General features: G+C 41.3%; 1 protein-coding gene across 1 annotated transcript in view; it reads left to right on the plus strand.

Annotated features, from left to right (window-relative positions):
- Window positions 1-3,653: 3,653 nt before the first annotated feature.
- The window catches only part of ASAP2 (ArfGAP with SH3 domain, ankyrin repeat and PH domain 2), an 80,368-nt gene continuing 58,739 nt past the window's right edge, over window positions 3,654-25,282 (plus strand). The window contains exon 1 of the mRNA XM_088533526.1: window positions 3,654-3,812. Within this exon, the coding sequence (XP_088389652.1) occupies window positions 3,687-3,812 (126 nt within the window). The 5' untranslated portion in view covers window positions 3,654-3,686. The remainder of the gene's footprint in view (window positions 3,813-25,282) is intronic.

The raw sequence follows: 25,282 nt of genomic DNA on the forward strand, positions 1-25,282 counted from the left end.
CAAAGCTTTAATATCAAAGTAACACACAACAGAGAGAACAAATAGCACAAAACGATGTGTTATTGAGCCAGTCAGTGCAGGACAATAATGACAAATGACTAGCGTGGAAAAAAATTCTCTTACATTTTGAGTCCTATTCCAAGCAGCTGCTTGAGGGATCACGGAACATGTAACCAGCTCATCATGTTCTCTAGCTGCTATTCTTACAAATCCTCCAGCATGTCCTTTCATCCAACAGACATTAACTCCTGCCTATTTGACCCATGATGTTAACCTCCAGCTCCAAACTGTTACATTTCAAGTACACAAGGCCCTGTGTGTTTTCCCCTCACACTGACCCCAATTCTGGTAATGATACTCCTTGAACATGGTAGTTCCATCTGGAAAACCTTCTTAAAATATCTTAAGAAATAACCTGTCAGATTCAGGCACTACTGTGCAAGACCACAGCTTGCTGTACTGACCAACACTGGTCTAGTATTTCCTTATAATCACAAGATTGTCTTTCCGTTAGCTAATTTTAGACCCTCAGATCTCCAGACAGGGCCTGACTGACTGTTCTGTGTTTGCATCTGGTCCATGATTTGGGTTCCTACATCCTGTCAGTGATATACCTAAGTATTTGGACTTCTAAAGGTCCAATCAAATTTCTAGCTTTTGTTTTTTATTTTAAAATCTAATTATGATTGTGAAGCTCTAACTCTCTAACTCGTGTTTTTAAACAATACTGATTAATGAAACCATTAATACTATTTTGACATCAGGAAGCAATGTTTGTACAAACTGAGTTTTCCCATTTTCAGGCTACAGGATGCAGGGAAAGAGACCTAAGTCCCGATACTGTGCACCGCTCTGTATTCTATACATACCCACCAAATTAGGAACTTTCCAGCAGAGCAATTTGCAGAGCCTGGATCTTTGAAAAGTGTTTGCTATTTACAGGATTTCTCTTTAGCAGATCTCTAACTGTCACTAGGTCAAAGGTAGTGAAGTTTTATCTTGTATTAACACAGATAAAAAAAGAAAGAAAGGAATGTTCAAAGTTAGAGAAGCAGGAACAAGGGGAAGTAAGGAAGCAGGAAAAACCTGGAGATAAAATAATAGCACCAGTTTTTGCTGGCAAAGGCAAACTTTCTTCACAGCTGTTTGATTACAGAGACATTCCACTGTACTTACAGATTCAAAGGATGGGGCTGAGTGCTGAAAACAGTGTCTCTCATAGATACCCAGAGATCAGAAAGGACAAGTATCCAAAACGAACTTGCAGTATGACACTGAGACCAGAAAGTCTAGGGAAATTCTTGTGCCTATCACTAAGGGAGTAGTAAATGGACATAATAACCTACTGAGGTGTGAGGCCTAGAAGATTGAAGGGCTGAAAAAAAAAGTCTTCCAGAGAGATGCAAGATTTGCACACTAATAAAAGAGCTACTGTGGATAATTCGCTGCACGACAACTGACCCACGGTCACCATCTGCATTCACAATCCTAGTTTGTGGCAATTGCAAAGCAATTCAAATGAGCTTTGCCTCTTTTTTTATTTATTAAAAAATAAGGGGACTCAAACAGCTTGGTTTATCAAAAAAAAAGAGAAGTGATTTCATTACAATGTATAAGATTGCTTATGGAGCGAAAATATTGAGTAATAAACCTACTGAATAAAAGTAATAATAAGTAATAGCGGGAGCACAGTGTGATTAACCATTGCAAAAATACTAAAAGTAGTGGATTCTCCAACTGTAGAGTCTTAATGTCAAACCTAGGTGTCTTATGGGAGGTTGAACCAACACAGACCATTAACCTTGGAAGAAAAGGAGAGCTCAATGAAATGTAGTCAGTCATGCAAAAAACACACAGCGGTTTCACTGGGATGACAAGTTTATGAATCTATTAATTTTAGTATCAGAAGATATCACCACAGCCATCTAACATAATCTGCTGGGTAAGACAGTCCATAGGATTTAAGGATGCCCTGAATGATGAGTCTGTCTTGGTTGTACATATCCCAGGAACAGACAGAAGATGCAGCTGCTGGACGTTTCATTGACATGGTGCAGATTCAGACTATGTCTGATAGAAGAGCTGCTGCAGAAAGTTAAAACCCAGTACTATTTGCCTTTCAAAGCCCAAGTTTTTCCATCCCATCATATTTTCTAAACAAATACGCCATGCTGGAAGATATGATATGGTAGATTAAGAATGCTGGTGTTTATCCAGGTTTGGTAATGGCATGATCCTAAATAATGCTCCAAATGCTGACACAAATATGAAGATGTAACAACGTATTTTTGACACAACTCAACCCTGGTTTATGCTAAACCAGGGTAGAAATATTCTCACTTACTGAGTGACATACAAACACAGGTTAAAAGTTTAATTCATTAGCACTGAAACGTATTACACATGAGCACGCACCTAAATCCAGTACCTAAACCCAGTGTGTGTGCAAGTCTTATCAAGGAGGTGGGGGTTATAATTCAAATTTATATGCAGATAGTTAAAAGCAAAATAACTGTGTTTCCTTTTTATGGGGAGAAATATTTAATGTTTAGAATGGAAAAAAATAAGGTGTAGCCTTGCAGTAAAAGAAGCACGTCTGAAAAGCTTCATGATTTGTGCTTAGGGAGAAGTTGGTGGAACACCAGCCAGGACTGCAGAGGGTACCCAGTGCTTGGCTTGGCCCGTAATTACTTAGTCGGACATTTTACAAGCCGCAGCAGGGGAGTACCTGCCTACTCATGTGCGTTCCCTGGAGAGATTTAAAGCACATTAATAAAGAATCACTTATAGGCGGCTAACACTGAAGTGCATCACTGGAGGGGGGTGAGAAGCTCCTGGGCCAAAACGGAGCTTTGCTCCGCGGGCCCTCGTGGCGTCTCTCCCCGCTGCTTCCCAGGCGAGCTGGGTGTTGCATGGGGTGACCCGCGTCCCCTCCGCCGTGCGAGCAGGGGGAGCGGCGCCTCCAACCTCGATGCCCCCGCCAAAACCCTCCATTTTGGCCCATCTGGTCAAAAGGAGCCCCCTCCTCCCCCGGCTCTCCTCGCGGAGAACAAAGCGGCCGCTCCCCGCGCGCCGCCGCTTCCCGCCCGGGAGCCGTGGGGGAGCCCCGGGCGGCGGCTCCGCGTCGCTCCCGCCTTTCACCTGCGCGGCAGGTCAGGAGCTGCCGGCGCCGCGCGGCCCCCGCGGGCACCTGCGGCGCGTCCCCGCAGGCGGGGGTTCCCGCCGCCCCTCGGCGCTCGCTGCCCGTGGGGTTATTTGTGACCGACGGCTGGGCCCGCGCGCCCGGCCGGGGCGGGGGCCGCCATGTTCTCGGGGCGGGCGCGCGGTGGCGGCAGGTCGCCCGTCCCCGCGGCGGTGGCGGCGCCCGGGCCCGCCCCGCTCCCCGTGTGCGTGAGGGCGGGCGGAGGGACTCGCCGCCGCCGCTGGGCGTGTGCCCGGCCCCGGTGCTGCGCGAGCGCGGGGCGGAGGCGGGTGGGTGCGGGGAATTTCCTTGTGCGGAGGAGGAGGAGGGCCGCGGCCGCCGCTCCAGACGGCGGGGCTGCGAGGAGGGCGCTGCCGCCGCCGCCGGTTGCCGAGCGATGTGAGGGGGGAGCGCTCCCCCCCGGGCCCTCCCCTCCCCCGGAGCCGCCCGCCTCTCCCCCCGGTGCCCCGTGCCCTCCCCTCGGCCCGCACATCCCCGCCCCGCCATGCCGGACCAGATCTCCGTGTCGGAATTCGTGTCCGAGACCAATGAGGATTACAAGTCGCCCACCGCCTCCAACTTCACCACGCGCATGGCCCAGTGCAGGAACACGGTGGCGGCCATCGAGGAGGTGAGCGCGGGCGGGGGGAGCAGGGCGCTCCGGGCGCCCGCCCGGCCCCGAGCAGCGCCCCGGGAGGGAGCGGGGCTCGCCCGCCGCGGCGAGGACGAGGACGAGGAGGAGAAGAAAGGCGGGGGGAAGGGCCGGAGCGCCGCGGCTCCGCTCGCCCCCTCGGCCGCAGCCGCTGCGCTCCGGGGCCCCCTTGCAGCCCCCTCCTGGCGCCCGGGGTGTCGGTTCTCCCCGTGGGGAGGGCGGGTGGACGCGGCAGCCGCCCCGTCCTTCACGGCGGCACCTGCGGCGCCTTCAGCCCGCGCCCACGGGGGCTGCAGTGGCCTCCTCCTCCTCCTCCCCCAGGTGTGTGTTTGGCCCCCGGCTCAGGTGGGTTTCGCCTCCCTGGCGCTCACCGCACGCTGAGATTTAAACACCCTCCTCCTCCCCGCGCCATGTGTTTGAGGCAGCCCCCCGGGAGCCCCCTGCGCTGGGAACACGCAGCCCCCGGCAGGGCAGGGCCGCCCTCCGCAACCCTCCGCACGCTGGAGTTTGCTCCCCCTCTTTATTTAATTTCATTTTTTTTTTTCTTCAGACAACCTGCAGCCTCGCGCATACTTCGTGCGAGCTGCTTTTGTCTCCGGAAGGGGAGCTGCTTCTTTTCCTTGGTTGTTTTCTCCTTAGAGCTGTTTGCAGCGTGTCCTTGCACAGCTGAGAGGGTAACGGCCCCCGCGGGGAGAGCCCCTTTCCCTCCTGTTTCCACTGAGACGGAAATGGGCGACAGGTCTGAACACAGTTAGAGCACATTCCTCACGCGCGTCGTCTGCGCACGCCGAAATGAAAAGCGTCTGTGTATCCCGGTGCCTCCTGCAGCCTCCCCGAGGAAACTTGTGGGAGGGGGAATCTTGCTCGTGATGGAGATTAATTTGCTCCATCTACCTGTTACATCAGTTCTTGCGGCGTGCGTTGGGCCGGTCTGTGTTGCAGTAAGAACATTTATCCGAGCCTCTTCAGCGAAAAAAGAGCATCCTGTCAGTAGGCGGTGTCCCTCCTTACAAAAGAAATGCCACCAGCAATGGATTATTAATGATTCTTAAGTGAACAAAACCCAGGTTAGGTGTTTGAGCACCCTCTTCAAGATTTTCCTGTTTTGCCAGTTCACTAAACCACTAAAGCAAGGGGTTGCATTCAAAATAATCTGCACAGAAGGAATTACTGTTTTGTTCCTGAGGTAATTTTCTTCCATGCAAGCTTGCACATAAATGCCTGGATTTAATTATACCTTATTATCCTAATGGTCTTTAGATCAACAGTTCCGTATCAAAGGTAACCTTTTCCTGAAGAATATTTATAACACTGAATCATTCTAGCTGTAAGATAAAGTCACCGAAAGTTGATTGGCACAAAATTAAAGCTGATATAAGAAGTTGGGCATAGGTCAAAAGCGGTTTTGCCAGATTTATTATTATTCTTTTGCAAGTATCATGAAATTTGGTCTTTCTCATAAGATTTCGTTTCTAAACCTATGTGTCTAAACCTATGTGTCTAAACCTATGTGACTGCAAGCATCTCAGGCCAGTTCTCAGAAAAAAAAACACGCCAAAAGTCTTTAATTCTTTTATATATTTTTAATTTTTTTTTTTTAGGGTTCAAAGTTGTCAATTATGTTCTTGAAAACTTTTTTCACGTTAGGAGAAATACGTGCGTTTAAAAGTCAGAGTACAATGGATTCCTTATTTAATCTGTCTCCTTGGTATTTGATTTTTTTGTCACATAACTGATACACTGCTGTTTGATTTTAAAGCAGTTTGATCAGTATGTTAAATCTCAGTTTGTGTCTCTGCATATTTTGGATATTAGACACTGTCTACTAGCTTAGATAAAAAATTTCTCTTCTGTGATAATGATCTTAATGAATGTGCCTAGTGTCTTACAGATCTAAGTAAATTTTGCGAGGCAGCAGATGGGAGGTTGCACTGGCAATAGTCCCTAATAGTATTGATCTTTCCAGCCCTTTTGGCAAAATATGAGCAGTCACTGCCTGTTTATGCTGCTGTCCTAAAGTGTTTATTAAAATAACAACTCGCTTTTCTTCTGGTGTTATCAAATACAACAACAAATTTTCGTGGTTTCAAAACTGTGAGATTTACTTTGACTTGCACTAATTCAGTTTGGAAATACTTAGGTCCTTTAACATGACCTGCCTGTTTTTTGGGGTTAAATGTGGTCATTTGATTAAGAAGCTGTTTGTAAATTGTGCGATAGAGAAGTCAGTGCTGAGTTTAAGGCCTGGCAGAAATTTATCAGGAAATTTATCAGCTTGTTGTGAATTAAGACTTAGCAAAGTATGCATAATACAAAGATTTATTTATTTATTTATTGCATTTCCAGTATCATGGTACTATGCAACATCTGTTTTCAGTGTGTGCTATTTATTCAGTTGCAGTGCACAGTATGGTTCTAAAAACGGGGAAATCTGATGGTGTAAGAGTTAGGAATGTGTTCTTCAAAATAGTTAAGTCTGAAACCTTGTAAACTATAGGCTTTGCATATGGAATGATTCTTAACAAGTGGACATTAAAGAGCTAGTTTATTAACTGAACACAGTCAAATTTTCATTATCCAGGATATTAAACAACAACAAAAAAAAACAGTTAATAGTGTTTCTTTGTGGATGTCTCTTAGCTGCTTTTCCCAGGAAAACTGGTTCTGCAGTGGCCTGTGCTTTTGCCTGCAGTACCCCGTGAGCACATGAAGGAGCCTCAGTCACCCAAGCCCTGTGCTCCCTTGGAAGCAGAGCCCGGAGGAGACAGTGCAAAGACATGGAATTTAGTGTGACTTGTTAAGCTTGAGCTCAGCTTTGTGCAAACACAGCTCTCTCTTTCCAGATCCTAATGGGAAATGTGTTACACTTCATGTTAACACTCCTGGCTACCAGTTTTGCAATTTTGCCTTAGTAAGTTAGCAGGTATCAAATAGCTTCTTAAAAGTTTAGTTAATGAGACCTTACTTTCAGTGATGGAATGGAAAAGGCTTGTTAACTGAATAAATCAATAAGATGCTGGACAATTATGTATGTATAATTTACTAGTTGTGTCTCTGAAGGCAATGGAATTGCTCTAAATCGGTGTTTGCTGAATTTGGATTCACTGACCTCCGTCAGTTGCAAGTTTCATTGATTTTAGCATCAGTTGAGAACACTGAGTTTTACTGTTCTATGTGATTGTATAGAACAATTAAAGGCAGTTTGTGATGGCCTTTGGGATCACGGATTGCTGTGGAACTGGTATCTATTCAAACACTTGGAGAAAGAGGAGTTTGCCCTTGGAAAAGGGATTAGGAAAGGTGTGCTCCTGGAACAGAAAGTGATTTCAGAAGAGAAGTAATAATGTAGATTCTGTACTCTCATCAGATTATCATGTTGCATAGCAGAATTCTAGGACTCTGTAGCTTTTACTGAAATCAAATTATAAGTAAATATTATATCCCAAGTCCTTGCAGGTTACAGTTTAATCCTTGTGTACGTGATAGTGACTAAGATTAAACAAGTTTTAATTGATACAGTCCAGAGCATGGTCACATGACTGGGGGAGGAGCTGTTTGAAATCAGTAATCTAGTTTTACAAATGCAGTGTGTTTTAGTTTGATATTTCTGTTAAAGGTCCTTTTATTATTGCATGGTCTTACAATGTGTAGTGACTGTTCTTAAGCTACATATAAGTACAAATATGGTTTTACTACTACTATTAGAACGTATACTTCTCTCTTATTTAAGTGCTCTGGGTTAAATAAAATGACCTCTGAACTCTAATGAAGCCAGCAAAAGGTCCTCATAACTATGAGCATTAAAGATTTTTGGAAGTTGTTATCTGATATGATGATTTAATGAGCAGAATCCAAGTGTGCCACATTTTTCTGCTGCATGAGTGAACTTTTACAGTAAAAAATGGTGTTTAAGCTTGTAAAAATCTTCAATATTTATCTCTGTCCTACCTGTTTGTCATGGTGCAGTACTCTGGATGAAGAAGGGGGTGGGATAGGAGCTGTTCTATCTGCATGCAACGATACAGATAGAGCAGTGGACAAGCCAGGCTTGGAAGACTTTTTCAGTAAAAGTCAATCCTCAAACTCCACCTGCCAAAATGTTACTGCATGCACGGATTTCGCTATAAGGAAAAGTGGTTAGAAAAAATGAGAGAAGTTTAATAGATTGCTGAGTAAAGAACAGTATAATAATACTTGCTGCTGTGATGAGTATAATGACAGGAAGTAGGCAGGATGAATGTGTGGTAGAAAGATGTATAACAAAGTAACCCAGCAAACGTAGGCAAAAAAAGTAGTAGGGTGGAAGCCAAGACTGTTACTTCTTTGGATTTATTATTTATGTATTATATATTTTAACTGTTTGTGATTTATTTAGAATCTACTCTCCAGGAATTTCTGTAAAATCTAAGAGATTAACGTTAAACCCATAATCTGTAATTTGGGGTCACTAGTTAACTCTCCTCTATAGTGTCTATTCCACGATTCCTGCATCTCAGTGTTTCTGTCTTCATACAGTTGAAAATATTTCTTCCGGAATTTCCTTTCCTAGGAAAATAACAGATCATTTAAGTATCACATTCTTTTCTTGTCACTTATAGTGCTATACAGGTTTTGTATCAGGATTGATAATAAGCTCTCACCGTGTAAGGTAACTGCATTGCTCTCAGCAGGCTTGGGAACACATATGGGATTGATGCTTGTTGGATTCCATTCCTTTTTGTACGTTAGGATTATTTAATTCTTTCTGGTTCATTTTGGCTCTGCATATTTAATGAGGATAAAAGGTAGGATAATGAGGGTAAACTTGGTAGGATCAGAAAATGTGGAATTGAATGCATGCGTATGCTGCATGTTTTCAAACCTTACACTTTCCCTGTTAGGTCTTCAAGAAAGCTCAACGAAGAAAATATTTTTTTTCCTTTTTTTCCTTGTAGAGAAACAGAAGGAATGGCATATGTAATAGTGTGTTTTAGAAAACTGACTACTATTATTTGCATATTTCCTTATAATAAAATACATCTTTGTAGACACTATAAGATAGCCTTTCTAGAACAGACTTGCACACTTCTCTTATTACTGAATACAATTTCATAAATACAACGTTTTTAGTTTTTTTTTCTTGTTCCACTTCTGCTTCCTTTCTGAAGTCATGATTCTCTGTCATCAGCATCCAAAGAGTTGTCTGGAAAAGTCATCATGGCGCAAGTGGGATCATGATTTCAAAGTGCAACATGTGACTTTTCTTGCTGGTTTAGCAGATGGAAGCTGCCAGAATGTTAGAGCTAAATTGTAGTTCTTCAAATGGAACTATACGCTGATTTTAAAGTAAAAATTTAAACCATGAACATTTAAGCTGCAGACAATGTGCCATTTAAAACAATTTCAAGTTGCATAAGTAGATTTTTGTGCAGCCTGCCTTGGTTCATCAAAAGATGCATTCTCTTCCTAATATCAAGTGCTTTTATCTCCAGTAGGAAGAGAAGTGGAAAATATACATATATCCAAAGTTTTTTTACTGGCTTTTGTCTTTCGATTTCTTCATCTAGTGCTGTGGCATTTCTCAGAATGAGCGGATCTTGATTTCGGGTTCTTCTTGCTGATGCTTAATGTGAGAGAAGGTGAAGAAGTAGGCGAACCCAAATTTGCTTCCTTTTTCTTGTTCTCATGCTGGTCTCCGTGTACCATGGCACACAGCAATGCTAAGTAAAGGTGAGGCCCTTATTGTGTCTGCAGTCACCAGACAAAAGTGTAAGCCCTTCTCCGAAGCCGTTTTGGTCTAGGTAACAAACAAGAGGAAGCGACGTGGAGGAACACGAGGAAGCTGGGTGCGCTTGACTGGTGTAGTGTGTTAATAGCTTAACCACAGTGAAGTGTGTTTTGTTTGTTCGTATGCGTTATCCTAGCGGTTCTTAAACATTATAGATCAGCTCTCGACTTTCATTTCTAATGTGCACCTGGTTGTGTGCATGTGCACAGGCATTTTCGGCTCCTGCACTCCAGCCTCTGAGCCTCGCTCTAGGAACCTGCATCTTTGCCAGTCCCATTGCCCCCAAACATGTGATTCCTGCACCAGCAGCTCCTGGAAAGCCAGGTCTAGCCACGTCTGGGTCAGCTTTCCTATCTCTTGCACTAGGTCTTGGCGGGACGTCCCTGTGCGGTGTCTCGCACCAGCTCTCCTCTCGCTGCAGCAGCTGTCGGTCTCTGCCTGGCTCCGGGGGGCCCCCAGCCTTGCCCCCCTGCCAGGACAGGCCCTGGAGAGCAGCGCAGCCCTGTCCATGGTCCTAGGGCTTCCCTGAGCACAGCTCCTCTGCGGTGGCCAAGAGGCAGGAGCCCCGCTGGCTCCAGGCAAGTGCTGTATCTTGCAGGGAGCTGTTAGAGAAGGGCCTTCCCCGGGTGACAGGGAGAAAAGTAGAGGGGAAGAAGGAAGAGGGGAGGCGGTATCTGTGTGAAGTCTTTCTGCTGTTTCTCCTGTCGTGGGGATATCTTCTGCCCTTCCTCTCCTTCCCCTTCCATGCTTAGTGATCGCTATAGCACAGGAAAGTTTGTAGCTTCTGCAAAAGTAACAAAAATATCCTTCTAAGTGTTGATAAGCAAACATGAAGGTTTGAAACAAAAAATAAGCTAGTGGGAGTTAGTGGCTAGAGCAAGACCCTGACTAGAGGGAGCAGGAGTTGTGCATGAGCAAGAGATGATGGTATTGGCCTGTCTATAAGCATTAGAATTGAAAATCCTTGTCCTGTATTGTATGGAAAAGAGAAAGTGATGTTACAAGTATGCAGAGGGGTGCATTGCATAAAAGACAAATATTTTTTCAGTAGTGTCATGAATGGATATGAGTGAGCAATACTGATTATCAAAGCCAGAGTGTTGCAATAATTAAAATTAGGATGAGATCATGGATAACAAAACCTTAGCTTTGTTAGGCAGATAGGATGTAGAAGGAATGACAGATTTCAGTTCAAGAGAAGCTGTTGGCTGTTGTCTTGCAAAGTGAGCTGGCTGCTGGCATTCTAGGCATGCAGGAAGAGTGTACGTGTGTGAGGGGGAAATAAGACCTGGGTTTCAGCCACTTTATGGTCGGTCACCTGTGGCTATGGAAGCCAGACCACGATTTTCATTTTTACAGAAGAAAGCATGTAGGAGCAGGACACAGTAACTTGGGAGTCATTGGTTTAAAGGCGGTGATGAATAGGACTAGAAACAAGTGAACTGTAGTTTGGGTGGTTTGGGCTTGATTCTTTGTGTATTAAATAGAAGCAAAACAAAGCAATTATTTTAAAATAAGGTTTTACCTATAGAAAAAGTCATTAAACTGAGAAGTGGTGAAGTCAGCAGAGTTAATGGATGTGAGTGTGAAGAATGTTCAGCAATCACTGTCCCAAAGAAGGGGAAAATTATGGCAAACAGCTGTGGGTGAATGAGAAAGACCAAAAAAAGCTTATCACAAATTAACGGGATCTATTAAATCCTGGGAAAGAAAAGGCCAAGTCATTACTACTTTTTTTTTTTTTTTTTTTTCCCTCCTGAGTAAAGATGAAGGGCAAATTTGTGAAAGTTGGCTTGAGTTAGATGTGGGAATAGATATCAAGAAAACACAGACCTTCTTTAGCAACAGGAGAGATGTGAGGAGAAAAGGCGAGGATAGTAGGTAGAATGTAATAATATTTAAGGTAACGTGAGGGTTGCCAAATCTGAGTGAGTGCTTGGCTGCAGCTTTTGAGCCTGAAGTGAGGAAGAGAAGGCAGTGAATACTGGGTGCAGAAATAGGAGTAAGCAAAGCTATGAACCAAACTGACCTGAAAGCCCCATTGGGATTGATTATTTCCCATCATTCTAATAAAACAAGGATGTTAACTAGTGAATACTCCTAATAAATCCTCTGAGGCTAGGACAACATCTGACTTGAGCAGAGAGAGATAAGAAAGTTGGGATGAAAAGAGAAGCAATTAGAGCTAATAGGAATGACTGTAACATGAAAAATGCAGAGCTAAATTATCAGGCTGCTAATTGAGAGCAAGAGATATTCTTACCCAAAGGTTGCAAATATCCCTCCACAAGTGGCACGCAAGTGAAGTAACCAGCTCCTCTTCCTGCTTGCAAACATGTTTGGAAAATGTTGCAAACGTGTACTTGCAGCAACTGTCATTGTCCTGCAAGAAGGTTTTATTGCCTGAGTCATGGAGATTTTGTAGTGGATAAGAGCCAGACTTAATGCAGTGCTGCATGTGTTTAAGTACTGCTGCTATAGTCAAGGTCTAGAAACTTAAAACATTAATTGTCAGGGGACTGATGTTGAATACTGCCTGTATTAATCTGTCTGGAGACAACATATTTTCTGATGGAAAGAAGAAAGTACAAATCATTCAGCATTAGTTTAGAATTAATTCATGGTAGCATTATGGAAAATGACACGTTTTAAATAATCTATGATTGTAATGGGTGTATTTTTAGTGCCTAGGTAGTGGCAACAAAAATCATTAAAAGACTGATGGAGCAAACAGATCCTTGGGGTTTAGAATTAGTGTTGTTTGTGTAGCCTGTTCTACTTCTGGTTATGCTTTGAATAGACATATATATATATATATATATATACACACACACATATTTAACACATGCTAAAGAATGAGCTGTGATATAAAACATTCTCAGAAATAAAACATTTTACCTTCTCACCGAAGAAAACACTTAGCAGAGACAATTTCCTCTACCTGAGTCATGCCAGCAAAGTTTTAAGTACCTGAAACTGTCTTAAAGTAGCCTGATGTTTCCCGTAGGTAGAGATTTTGTTACTTGTGTTCATGTAATTAAAAAACAAAACATATTCCATAGTACTTTAATTCTATTAATCCCTAATCTGATGTACATTATTTCTACTTTGTTTTGTTGGAAAGACTGAGATGAGGCATTTAGTGGATTTTTAGATTCATATGAGAAAGAGATGAAAATCTAAAGTAAAGCCATTTAGCTTTATTGTATTTGTATACCACAAATGTATATAACACATAAATGTATAACATTTGTATACTCTATGTTAAAGATGGGAATGTAAACTACGCATGTTCAAGAAATAGGATATGTGTGAATTTTTTTCCAAATATATTTTAAAACCGGTTCCTAGAAACAACATGAAGGAGAAAATGGTAAAGCTCCATCTTTTCTGCTGGCAAAATCTCACCAAAGAAATGTGCAGTCATGAGAAAAGAGGAACGAGCGCCTTCTCCGTTAGCAGAAACACCCAGGTTCTTTCATGTTGGCTTTAATTTTATGAAGCTGCAGTGGAGTTGGATGTGAAGAAACTTCACCTAGGAAGAACTTGTGAAGGAAGGGTTTTTCTGCCTTTTGGTATTGACTAGGAGAATGCAACAGAAATTAACAGTGTTGGTGCCGATCATCATCGGAGAGCCAGTGAAAATATTTTTGGGGGGTATAAATCTCTTAAAAAGACTTTTATAAAAGCTTGAAGTGTAATGTCTGATCTTAAAGATTATTTTCCTTTATGTAGTGCTTTGATTCTTTAAACTTTTTTCTTTGGTATTTCTTGCGTTCTAGATACAATTTTGTAGTTCTCTGTTTACTCTTTCCCTGGTGCTGCCAATTTCTTACTGAAAGCAGTTGCTGAGAACCAGCTGGTAAAGCTGCAGTGGGTGATTATACCTCGAGTTCATGTAAAGTTAAAATACCTGGTTGAGTGCATTTTAGCTGAGATAGGCTATTATTATTTTTTTTAACCTAGCTGAAAAACGTGGATCAAACTATGGGACAAACAGAAGTCTAATATTAATAACTATTGATTTTATTGCAAGCTTATGGTTGGGTTTTTCTTTTCTTTTTTCCTGTCCTTTTCCCCCTTCAGCCTCACATTTGTTAGCAGTGTACCCAAACTGATATCCAAAATGGTCATGCTGTCTGCTCTTGCTTCTGGTGAGGACAGAGACATAAGACTTGGAATAGTTTCTGCTGTCAAATGTGAGGTTTTCTTCTTATTAAGGTGACTGCCAGCTTCTTTATCCTCAGTTCAGACTTCACTCATGATTGCATGATAATCTAAGGATTAAGTGGGTGAGTAAATTGGTCTAGGAAACAAAAGAAGGGGAAAATGCAAGTAAATGGATGTGAAAAGTAATAAATACTCGAGATGTGCAAGGTAATATGAGGGTTGGTCAAAAAAAAGAAAAGTAAGCGTTAAAGCCAAACGGGGAGCAGTCAGGGAGTCACCCAGAGGCTTAAGGACTGTCCTAGTACATGAGAAAGTGAGAGTTGGGATTTGACAAGTAGGGAGAAGCATAAAGAAGGGCCTAGGGAAATGTGTCAGAAGTCTTAGGAAGTTCTTGGGCCTACGAGTCAACAGGAACTGCAAGGGTAGGGAAAAGGAGGCAGTGTTTATGCAGGAAATAGGTTGGAAATGCCTCAAGGAAAGACTGGTGGCTAAGGGGATCTGCAAGGGGCAGACAGTGCAGAGAAGGGCAGCAGAGGAAAGTAGAGCTGATCCTATGGCTGCATCCCAATTTATAGTTTAAATGGGAGAGTGAAGCATTCTGCATATTATATCTGGGGCGGGGGGGACCAAGTGCTGTGCAGGCTTTAATAGCTGTTGTACATATCTCAAAATTAACTCTGGGAAGAGAAACCAGATTTACTTTGAGTGAGAATTTGTTGATGGAAGGACTGAGATCCAGCTCCAAATTGAGTGGCTTTGTTCTCCCAAGTAATGCAGCTTTGCAGGAGAAAGCTTGGGCAATGTCATTTAGCCCAGTTAATCCAGAGGGGTAGGCTTTGTTCTCAAGTGAGGAGGTGTTGGACAGAATCTGAAAAATGTGCTTCTTGGTATGTATTTACTCTTTCCCCCAAAATATTTACTATGGAAGCAACATATTTGTGCTGTGAAGTGTGTTTCTTTCAAGTATATTCTTTAATAGGCAGCTGTAAAAATTAACATGAAACATTTGACTCTCTATACCAAGAAAAGCTCCAAGAATGGAGGGGGAAGACTGAAACTCTACTCCTTATTTTCTGGGAACAATGTGCTCTATAGAACCACCTGCTGTTTGTAGGCCACTCTGCTCTCTGTGATAAAAGATCAGATTATCAATGTAGTGCTAGTCTGAAATCTATAATTCTGTCTAGGCATTATGGTAAGTATGTGTGTAGATACATCAAAACAGCTGAAGTGATTAGAGCAGAACAAATTACTTCTGTGTTCCTGGAAGCTTCCCCCCGCCATTTAGAAATCGTATAGAAAAATGAAAGAAGTACTGAAAATATGGGTTATTTTTTCATGCTTCATCTTTTAGGGACTTTGATGGTGAAAAATGTCTTTCCTAGGAAATGCAATTAAAAAAAAAAAACAAAACAAAACTGTATTTTAGAGAAAGCAGCTTGGAAACAAATGCATTTACTAATCATTTAAGCCCCTTCAATCAAACAGGATTACTCCTTGACTGAAGGAATAAAAGTGGGAATTTCCTTACCCCTGCTCTGCTGTTGCACACAGAGCATGCAGCAGCCTTGCAGAGCCTGGATTTTTCATCACTTGTGTGTTTTACAGAGCTGTAGGTGTGTGTTGCACAACAACAAGAAAATAACAGCGGAGTCCTCCCACCTCCTGAGCTCTGTGTAGACACTAGCTCTGCTGCAGGGAGCACCATGAAGGAAGCAATGAAGTAGTAAATCTTTTGTAAGCGGCTTTTTGTCTGGTTTCATTCACTGCTCTGCTTAGGGGCTGCGGTTGTGGATAAAACGTGCTTTTCTCTTCCCTCTTTGCAGTCTGTTCCTCCTGTGTGCTAGACTGGAGAGATGGTGATGGTGCAGGGACATGAGCTGCTCCGTTGCGCACAGGTGCAGGTTCAACTCCTGAACTTTAGGCACTGGCCCCTTTCCCTGTTTATTTTGAGAAAACAGCTGAAAACACTGACAGGCTGTGACCTGATCAGTCAGTTCTGCTCCTCTGGATTCTTCAATTTTAGGTAGTTGGTTAGAGGTGGTTTAGTGGTTTTCACTGTTCAGTTGTCACATTGTGTATGAATTCATCTTCCTAATGCTCCTGTGGTACAGGAAAGCACTGTTTACTCCATTTTATATACATCTTCTGTGTACTTGAGCTCCTTAAGTGTTTTGGCAAAGGTCATCTGTGGGGAAAGCTCTTGTTTTTAAATCAAATATGGTGCAGTGGATATTTTATATCTACTACTGCATACACTAACAACTGCATGATTTAAAATTCACTTATACCCTGCTCCTAAGAAGCTGACTTTAGAGATGAGAGTACCTAAGCTGTTAGTATTAGCTGTAGTTAAATCTTGTGAAATTCCAGTGGAATTTAAAATCTTGTTTCAAGATTATAAAGGTGTTTTGAGATGCTTGCGCTTGGGTACCTAAAACAAATGATAATATGTGAAAACTTGGATGCAGCCAGTTCCCAAATAGAAAACAATGGATTTACGCAACGAGAAGTCAAGCTTTTTACTGGTAGTTACAGCATGACCAAGCATCAACAAGATGGAATTAGTGCAATTTCTTTGTTTCTTCTAACTGGAATAAGAGGATACTACTGCTATCAAATGTTTGTTTGTGATAAGTGCACTAATCTTATATTTGCATTAGCTCCTGTTAATTGTGCTGTCAAACAGTTACTTTTGCACTGGAAGAAAAAAAGTATTAATACTGAGAGACCATGCAGAGAATTTCAAAGGTAGTATATTACATGATAGAGAACATAGAGTGAAAACCACAGAGATGGTCTTGCAGCCTCTATACAGAAATAATTTTACAGTATTTCAGGAGAAAATAAACGTTGTAATTGGGCACTGTGCTTGCCTGTGAGAACTAGCAAATGAAACTGAAAGGTTAAGAGTGCAAATGAGCTAAATGATTGGCAAAAGAAGCAACTCATCGGTGAAGAAAACTAAGCTGAAGTAATGTAATATGCTTCCACTGCTATAGGTAGACATGTCTCTCGTAAATCTTACTCTAACAGTATTTCTTTCAGAGTGGAGGTGATATCTGATATATTGATTCACCTCTGCTTATCCTAATTTTAGCAGCTGATTCAGTGTTCCCGTGGGAATACGTGTGTGTTTGAGCTGCTGCTGTGTCTGGTAGGATGTTGTTTTGCTTCCTCCAGAATCCCTCGCGTGAGGCTGGCTCCCTGTGGTTCCTTGTTGTGGCCGGGTGATAGATCCTAAAAGTTCCCTGACCAGCATGAACTGTACAAAGTTTCCCTGCCTTTTGTTCCCTTTCAGAAGCAGCATTTCACCTGTATGCTGAATATGCCTCTTGAAGCATGTTCTTTATTACTTATATCTATTGAGAAGTTTTCAGAGACTTAGTAGGACTGAGGTTTGATTGTCCTAGATTGCTATAGGCTTTTTTATTTTCCTGGTTAATTCATTAGATTTTGATAGTTATTTGATTGATAGTGATTTGATTGATAGTAATTACTGGAATTATTTGGTATACTTCAAGGAAATGCTGTATAGGGAGGGAAAGGACAATTTATGGCACCCAGTTGATGTGTGTACACACTGCACAAATATTTTAATAATTAAGATAAAGAAACTGAATTGTATATAGGGAAAACTTTCTAAATGGCTTGGGTTTTCATTGTTTTATAGACACTGCAACTGGAGTATCCATCTGGCTCAAGTAGACGGATTAAAAAGGAAAAACAAATTAGATCTGTGATACGAGATTTTTGAGTATCTGGAAAGTGTTTCATTTGTTGATTATTCCAGTAAGCAACCAAAAATTCTCTCTCCAAAAAGCCTGTCATATGCTGAATAAAAGGGCATTGTGTTCTGCAAAGATTGCTTCTTGTTGGCTCCGGTGGTGCATAAGAGGATTTAATACCGGGGAAAGAGAAATAGAGAAATCTGCATGGGGGAATGGCAGCAGCCTCACTCATTCCCGTGCCCTGGTGTGACATGGGTGGCTGAGCAGCCTCTCCAGCTGCTGGGCTCCAAACTGCTTCCCGAGAAAGATCCCTGCGGATGGAGGAGGAGACACCTTCTGCGTGGGTAAAGGGATGGTAAACTTTGCTCAGCCGCGTGAGCCAGTCGTCACTGCAGCCATCTTCAGAAGTGCAAAGGTGCAGCCTGGAATAAATGCTACTCCGTGGTGCACAGTTATGGTTGTGAGGATGTTGAAGCAGGTGGTAGCGAGGAGCTGGATATTGGTACCAGGAGTTAGCACAACTGGCACAGTGTAAGAAGAATTAAATAATCAATAAGGGAGTTTTATATACGCACCTTTTGTTTAAAAAATGATCCAATGTAAAGAATAAGTGTGTTAAGTCTGTCACTTAGCTCATGAGAGCTGTATTTAAAATCCACCCAATTTGTCTTTAAAAGTAAATAGCTGTAATTTTGGTGGTGTAGTTATGAAAAGGAAGGAAAACTGGGATTATATTTCTCTGCAAAAAAATAGATGACTGTAGGAGGTGGATATGCGTTTTTCAGAAACAGTTGATGTAAGTGTTGTTTTAAGTGATCTCCATCTGCTTCTTGTAGTAAAAAGTTTTCTTTATTTAAAAAAAAAAGTTTGTTCCTTCCTGGTTAAGTGTATATTGCATTTCCAGCTTTATGTAGGGAGGGAAGCATGCAGAAGTTGAATGATTAATATAGAGAAACACTAACTTATTTTATATTAGTGACTGACATTTTCTAGGCTCTGAAGCTCTGGTTTGAGATTTCACTGATAAAAGTAGTACAAATATGTTGTTTTTTTGGTAATTATGAGTTTTATGGTTTTTTTTAATAGAAAGTCATTGTGCTTGTGTTCAGATGTGCTTGTGCATACAATATAAGAGTTTCAAATTCTCCCATCTTTACAAATTTTCTTACAAATGCAGATTTCCCCAAATTGGCAGGAGCTCTTTCTGCTCTGCATACCCTAAGCTATGTGCACAATAGTTTTGAGTGTAAATGTTTGCTACGTTTTTCTGCCAGCTAGACCAGTGCTTGTTCCAACAGATTGCGTTGGCGTCGTGCCCACGAGAACCACAAACCCAGATGCTGGAGAAATGATGCGTTTGCAGAAAGGGACTTGCAGAGACAGTTCTACTATAAACTCCATCCTTTTTATTTCATGTCTGTCTCTGTGTTTGCACGGTCCCTTAAGTAGACAGGTCTCGAGCCTAAGAGCTTATTGATATAAATAAACTGTCATAGCTATTACAGAATATAATCTGGAGCATTTCTTCACATGTACAGTCTAACTGAAGTAATTAGACAAAAATAAGTGTTTTTTTTTTTTTTTTTTTTCTGCCAGAGTGTACCCAATCTAGGATGCCTTGCCCCAGGCTGTGCCCATGCGCTTTGTTTTATCATTTGCATCCTTCTCTTTCTAAATGTGCCCGTGAGCACTGGACAGAAACCGGAGAGGTTTTTGGGAACGGAGAAGAAGCTAATACATGGAGAGAGGTAAAGAAGAGAGGATAAGACAGAAAAAGAGATTTTGGAGAAGGGTGACAACTATCTTCTGCAAGAGAAAAGTAAACTGAAGTGCAGACAGTTCATGTTCCGATAGAAAAATAACAAAATGAGACCGAACATCTGTGGTTATCTCTGGTCTTTTGAATCACGGGAGCAGTTACACCAAGGGCGAAATAAGCTGTGAAGAGGCACCAGAAAGGCACTAAGATTGTGCTTGATGGTAAGATGGGAGTGTGCAGTGCTGGCTGCCGTTCCCTTATAGGAGAGGGCAGTCCTGTTAGGCACAAGATCCAGCTCTTGCTCTGCCTCTTCACAGGAATTATTTGATTACTTCCCTTAGCCTTTTCAAGTGACTGAGTTTCTTCTTGCCTCCTTTTGTCTTTGGAAAGACTGTTGCTATTTGTGTTCAACCTTTGCAGCAGCCACTGGCACTGTTGCTTGCCCTGAAATGCTAGAATGTGTAGAATAGGAAAGAATTTGTGGTTATTGAACAGGCCTTACATTTTGAAGCAAATTACTAAAATTGGGAGTAGGTTTGATTTTAAAGGTTAGGATCATGGTTTGTGTTGGATCTAGAATTAATGTGCTAAATTTGATTTGTCTTTGATAAATGTACAGTGTGGAGGGGGGGAAAAAAAAAAGAACACTTGGGATCCTATCTTGAGGATTATTTCAAATTACTTGAGAATTTATTTGACAAGATGCAGGTTGTGAGTTCTTGTTTTTTCCCAGTAGATCAGAGTGATTGTGTTTGTTCCAGGGAGTGTTTGTTTGGAAAAACAAAACTCCAAAAAGCAGCTACCCTGAGACTGTTCACAAATTCAGATCCAGTTCTGCAAACACTTTCAGCGAAAACACCATCCAAATAAACAGAAATGTGGAAGCAGTTAATTTTAGCTTTCCAATTTGTGTGGATAAGGAGAGAGGAATGTATAAGAGACTTCAAGAGCGATGATGATGATGACGACGACCTCTTCTTCCCCCCTCTTCCGTGGCTGCTTCCCCAGCACCCTGCAGCGCTGCCCTGAACCCACCCGCGTCGGAGCCGTTTCCTTTTATCCTTCCCTTGTCCGGAGGCAGCGCGCTCGGATCTCCTGCCTCGGGGGAATTCGCCACTGGGCCATACGGCATTTTCTGCTGAAGGGCTTCTTAGTCTTTCCTTTTGAGACTGATTGCTTGAAGCTGGGAGATTATTCCAGAGAAGGATCACTCAGTGTATTTGAGGTTTTTTTGTTTATTTTGTTTTTTCTCTTGTTGCTACCCTAAACATCTGGTGTTGGCCATTACTGCGATAGAGTAGCGGCCTAAAAGGATTGCTGGTCTGACCCAGTATGGCTGTTTTTCTTGTTGTATAAATAATTATTTTCTGGGCATCAGAGAAGTAAGGCGCTGGTATAAGGGTACCTGTGTAATAGAGAAATCCAGACTGCTGCTGTAAGTTGGACATAGAAGATGTTTACATGTTTCTTCATTTCCATGTGCGTCTGCCAGCAGTGGAAGGATTGGATTGTCAGTTGATGCTATGCCCGATACTCCTTGTTTTGCCCAATACTCCTTGTTTCTGTAAAAGGTGCCAAAATCTGCAATATTACTCAATTTAATTATCCAAATTCTGCCTTTTTGCTTTGTTCTCCCCAAAGTAAATACAATATATGAATAAAAAGAAGAGTTTATTCCCCTACCCACCCCTGTGCATGACTGAAAAGAGCAAATAATGCACTTGTTTGACAGGGCCGCCTCAGATTTATTGATAGATTTATTGCTTTATCACCCCATTTCCAGCCCCTTCTCTCCCGTTAATTGCAGAGAGCTATTGAGGCAATACAGATTTGGGGGTTGATACTGGCTGTGAGAATCTTTTCTTTATGAAGCAACAATCAAGTGTTTGAATATCTTATTTCCCACTGGGCTCGAATCCCGTGGGCAATGGGAAACGGACGGAGACTGTTTTAAGGCTCCTGGGAGCCTGTGGTTTATGGCCTAGGATGTTTAACAGTACTTGAGAAAGTTTCAGTAACCCCAGCCTGATTCCTTCCTCTTAAGAGATGTTTGGTTCTCATTAGTTGGCACATTCTATTGTTCAGACTAGAAAGCTTTGAAGCAGTTAAAATGGAAATTGGCCTTTGGCAAGTGAAAATGGACCTCGTTCTTGCATTAGGAAGAAAGCTTTGCTACTGGTCTGTGGCAGTTCAGCAAGTCCTTCTCTCCCTAGAGTAGTGTTCATTTTTAAAAGAAGCTGGGTTTTCTGTTTGTTTTGGTATGTTTTCTCTCCTTTCAAATATGCTTATTACTGAAATGTCTGTTGCTAAATTCTAGTGAGGCATGCAGAGCTGCTTAAATTTTGTATCATGATTTGAATTCCTTTTTTTTTTTCCCCTCATTTTACAGTCTGTATATATGGGCCTCAAAGTGCATTTACTTCACTACTGTTATTTTGCAGTTCTCAGAAACTGAGCACTCCTCCTGTAACATTCCATATACCTAACACTTGTATTAAATACAAATGAATTGAATTCTGTGCAAAATGTCAAATATATTAGCAATGTGTTTCAAGTATAGAAGAAATGAGTACCATAATTGTAACAATAGCTAGAAAAGACAATATGAATTTTAGCTTTTTAAAAACTGACACTTTATGGTTAAGTTTAGTTGTTTTTCTGGTTTATATGATCATGTATGGTAGCTGAAGAGAGGGCCAAACTTGAGCACACTGCAAGAAAAATGAAAATTACAAATAAACATCAGATTTTTCAGTTGTAGCAAATAAACTTTGATATCTTTTTTTAATCTTTTCCACTCTGTACTGCTTGTAAGTTGTAACATAAAGCAGCTGTCAAACTAAATCATGCTGGTATACTTTTTAAATGGAGATTAGATATTCACACACCAAGTTTGAGAATTAATTTCCGACGTTCATGTATTCTAAAACATGGCAATGTAGGATTATAAGTTTTGAAATTAATATCAAGAGAACAAAACCAACACCAGGTTGATCATATTTGTCTTAGAACTCTGTGATCGCTACATGTGCAACAGCAGCACAATCTAGATTTTGATATACAAATAAATTTACCTGAAAAATGGTCCCCCAAAGTAGCATTAGAAATTCTGTTTTTTCTCATATAAAAGAAAATTTAATAGAAGGCATAAGAACGTCCTGTTAACCTGGAACTTGCAATTTAGTTGATGGTGCTTATTGTCAATTCTACAATAATGTAACTTCTTTTCTAAAGCACTGTCTATATAGAATTTGTTTTTATCAAGGTATTTATGGAAACTGTTTTTAGCAAGAGGGAAGTCTGAGCACTCGACAGCAATGGAGTTAGTGGGAGCATGTAAGTAATTTATAGAGCCTCTCTGAGTAGATTGTGCTCAAATAAACAAGTGCCAAAATAAACAGGCTCACAATAGAGACAGTTTTTGGAGTCAAAACTGGAAACATTAAATGACTGGATAAAATGACCCCACCATATGAATTACATGGTTACTTTGCTTCTGGTTCAGAGGCTTACGGGACATTTTAGACAAGTAAAAAGAAATACTAGAATGTGCAAGATCAGAAGCCACTTTAAATGTCACTTCTTCTGGCACTACGGTGAGAAGGCACAAAAAGCTACGTTGGGGTAGGGAAGCCTCGTGGCACATGTGTGTGTGCGTAGATGTAGTGTGTGCCTACAAGAATGCTGTTTCCTCATTTCATGCATCTGATGATTGGAATAAGATAAAGGTATATTTAAATTGATTTATAAATGCTAAAAGAAAAGACAAAGAAAAAAAGAGAGAAAATATTAAGAATAGTACTAAAAACAAAGGTTTTTTTCAGTTTTGTATTAGAGCAATTTTTATGAATCCGTGGTTGTGAATGGAGTTCTGTGTTTCTCTTTCAAACCCAAAACAAGCAATGCAAAGCCCTCCTCACCATTTTTAGGCTACAGACAAGGCTAAAACACATCATTAGAGATTCTCAACTTATCAGTATTTTATGAGTCACGCTTCCATGCAGCCTTATGAAAATATTTCACAAAAGAACATAGGTTTAGAAGAAACTTCCTACAGGAGCAAGTCTGCTTCCTTAACACCATAGGCACCAACATATTACCTTTCAAAAATGTGTTTGGGTTCCCCTTAAAAATAGCTACATCTTTTTTAATCCTTTATTAGGAAGGCTTTTCAAAAATGAACTTGTTTTTCCCAGTTTTTAGCTACAGTTCATTTATATACAGCTTTTACTCATCTTTTCTTATCCTAATATTTGTTTCAGCTTAAATGATTCTTCTTTTTTTCCCTCTTCGTTACCACCAGCAAGGAGTTTAGGAGCCTTTTCAGTTCAGGAGAGACCAGGCTATAACCTGTCTGCCCAGACAGAGGTTTATTTATCTAAGCAGGTGTGGGATGTGGGCAACCAGCATCATATTGTCCAAACATATCCATTATGTTTGGTCACTGTTAGTTTCTGAGGCAAGATGGGCCCAAACATCCTTGGGTTACTGGGCATCATGAGATTCTTTTCAGGAAGGTGGTTTGTTTTGCCCACATTTCAGCTAAATCTCCTGTATGTATAATCCTTATTGTGTAACAGGCATGTGCTGATTCCCTTTAGCCATCTGCATGCTCCAGCTGACTTGAAATTTGCCGCAGCTTATGCCTAGTAAATCTAACTTCAAAAATATAGCAATGCAAGAAAACCTTTTTATTCTATTCCTTATTCAATCTAGATAGATGGAAGCACCACCTGCTTTGCCTCCCCACTTTCCAAGTGTAATCTTTCTTAAGTGTTCATCAGCATCGAATATCCATTGGTTCAGAGAGAACCATGTAAGCTGGTAAGACCAAGACTTGGGACCCTCACGTTTTTGCACTTGTTCTGTTTCTTTTCTTTCTTTCTTTTTTTTTTTTAATAGAACATTTCAAAGAGTGTGTAACATGCAGTAACTACTTTTGTTTCCTGTGAATGGGATTTCTTATGCAGTCATATTTTTGTTTCTCATGTATCATCTTGGTACTTTGTGGTCATTTTGCAGTCATCTAGTAAATCAAAACCCCCTATTCTCCTTATTTTTTTCTGACTGATCTGACAGTTCTTGTATATATTTTATTCTTAGATAAGCTTGAAGTCTTCACTGTTTTTTTTTTCCCCATTACCATTAATCAGACCAGCTAATAGCAATAAATCCTTGTATTCTTAGAGAATGAAGCATAATTTACTTTTGTGACAACTTGTTCATTTTAGTATTCTTTCAAGCTTCATATGCAAATACAAATGCCTGGAATACTGTAAGTCATAAATTACTTCAAATTATTGCCCGAATTATTTTATTTATTTTTTTAGTTGAAGAGAGAAGAAATAACATGTCAAGTCCAAGTTGGTTTGACACAAAAGCAATTTGCTGATGGGAGAATTTTTCTGTGTTTTCCAAGGATTTGGACAAGATCGCCTACCTGAACAGAAGCTGAGCCAAGTCCTCAGCTACAAAGCCAGCGTCTTCTCGAAGTGACGCTTGGCCTGTTTCAGTCACGGTGGTTCCCTGCGTGTTTCAGATGAGCAGCATTCTGCAAACCATGCTCAGCTGTCACCACAAAAAGGGGGTTCCATTTTCCAGACAAACTCAACTTACGAAGTCTGTTTTTATTGTGGATAATGGAGACATAAATATATAAAAGATTGAGGCTAATATAGTAAAATTAAAAAGACCAAAAACAACAAAAAACAACCAGCTGGTGCAACTCAGAGGATAATACAGGGATTGGCTTCACTCTTTCCATTTGTTTGATTCTTGCCCAGAACTGTTCCTCAGAAGGGGCACTGGTGTCTGCTGCTCCTACTGTTCATTCCTCTTTTCCCGTTGTCCTTTCCACGGGGTTGTGTTGTATTTGGGGGCTTCCTGGTAGCCAGAAGTGGAAAGTTGACCCAGCTGAAAAATACTCTTTTTAAATCTTTTTTTTTTTAATTATTTATCCTTGTGTTATTTTAAACCCAAATCACTGCTCTGCTGTGGTTTACCACATAGCCCCACAACCACT

The sequence above is a fragment of the Tinamus guttatus genome, unplaced genomic scaffold, assembly GCF_059628265.1.
Source record: "Tinamus guttatus ecotype Peru unplaced genomic scaffold, ASM5962826v1 Tinamus_guttatus_pri_ptg000508l, whole genome shotgun sequence".
NCBI lineage: Eukaryota > Metazoa > Chordata > Aves > Tinamiformes > Tinamidae > Tinamus > Tinamus guttatus.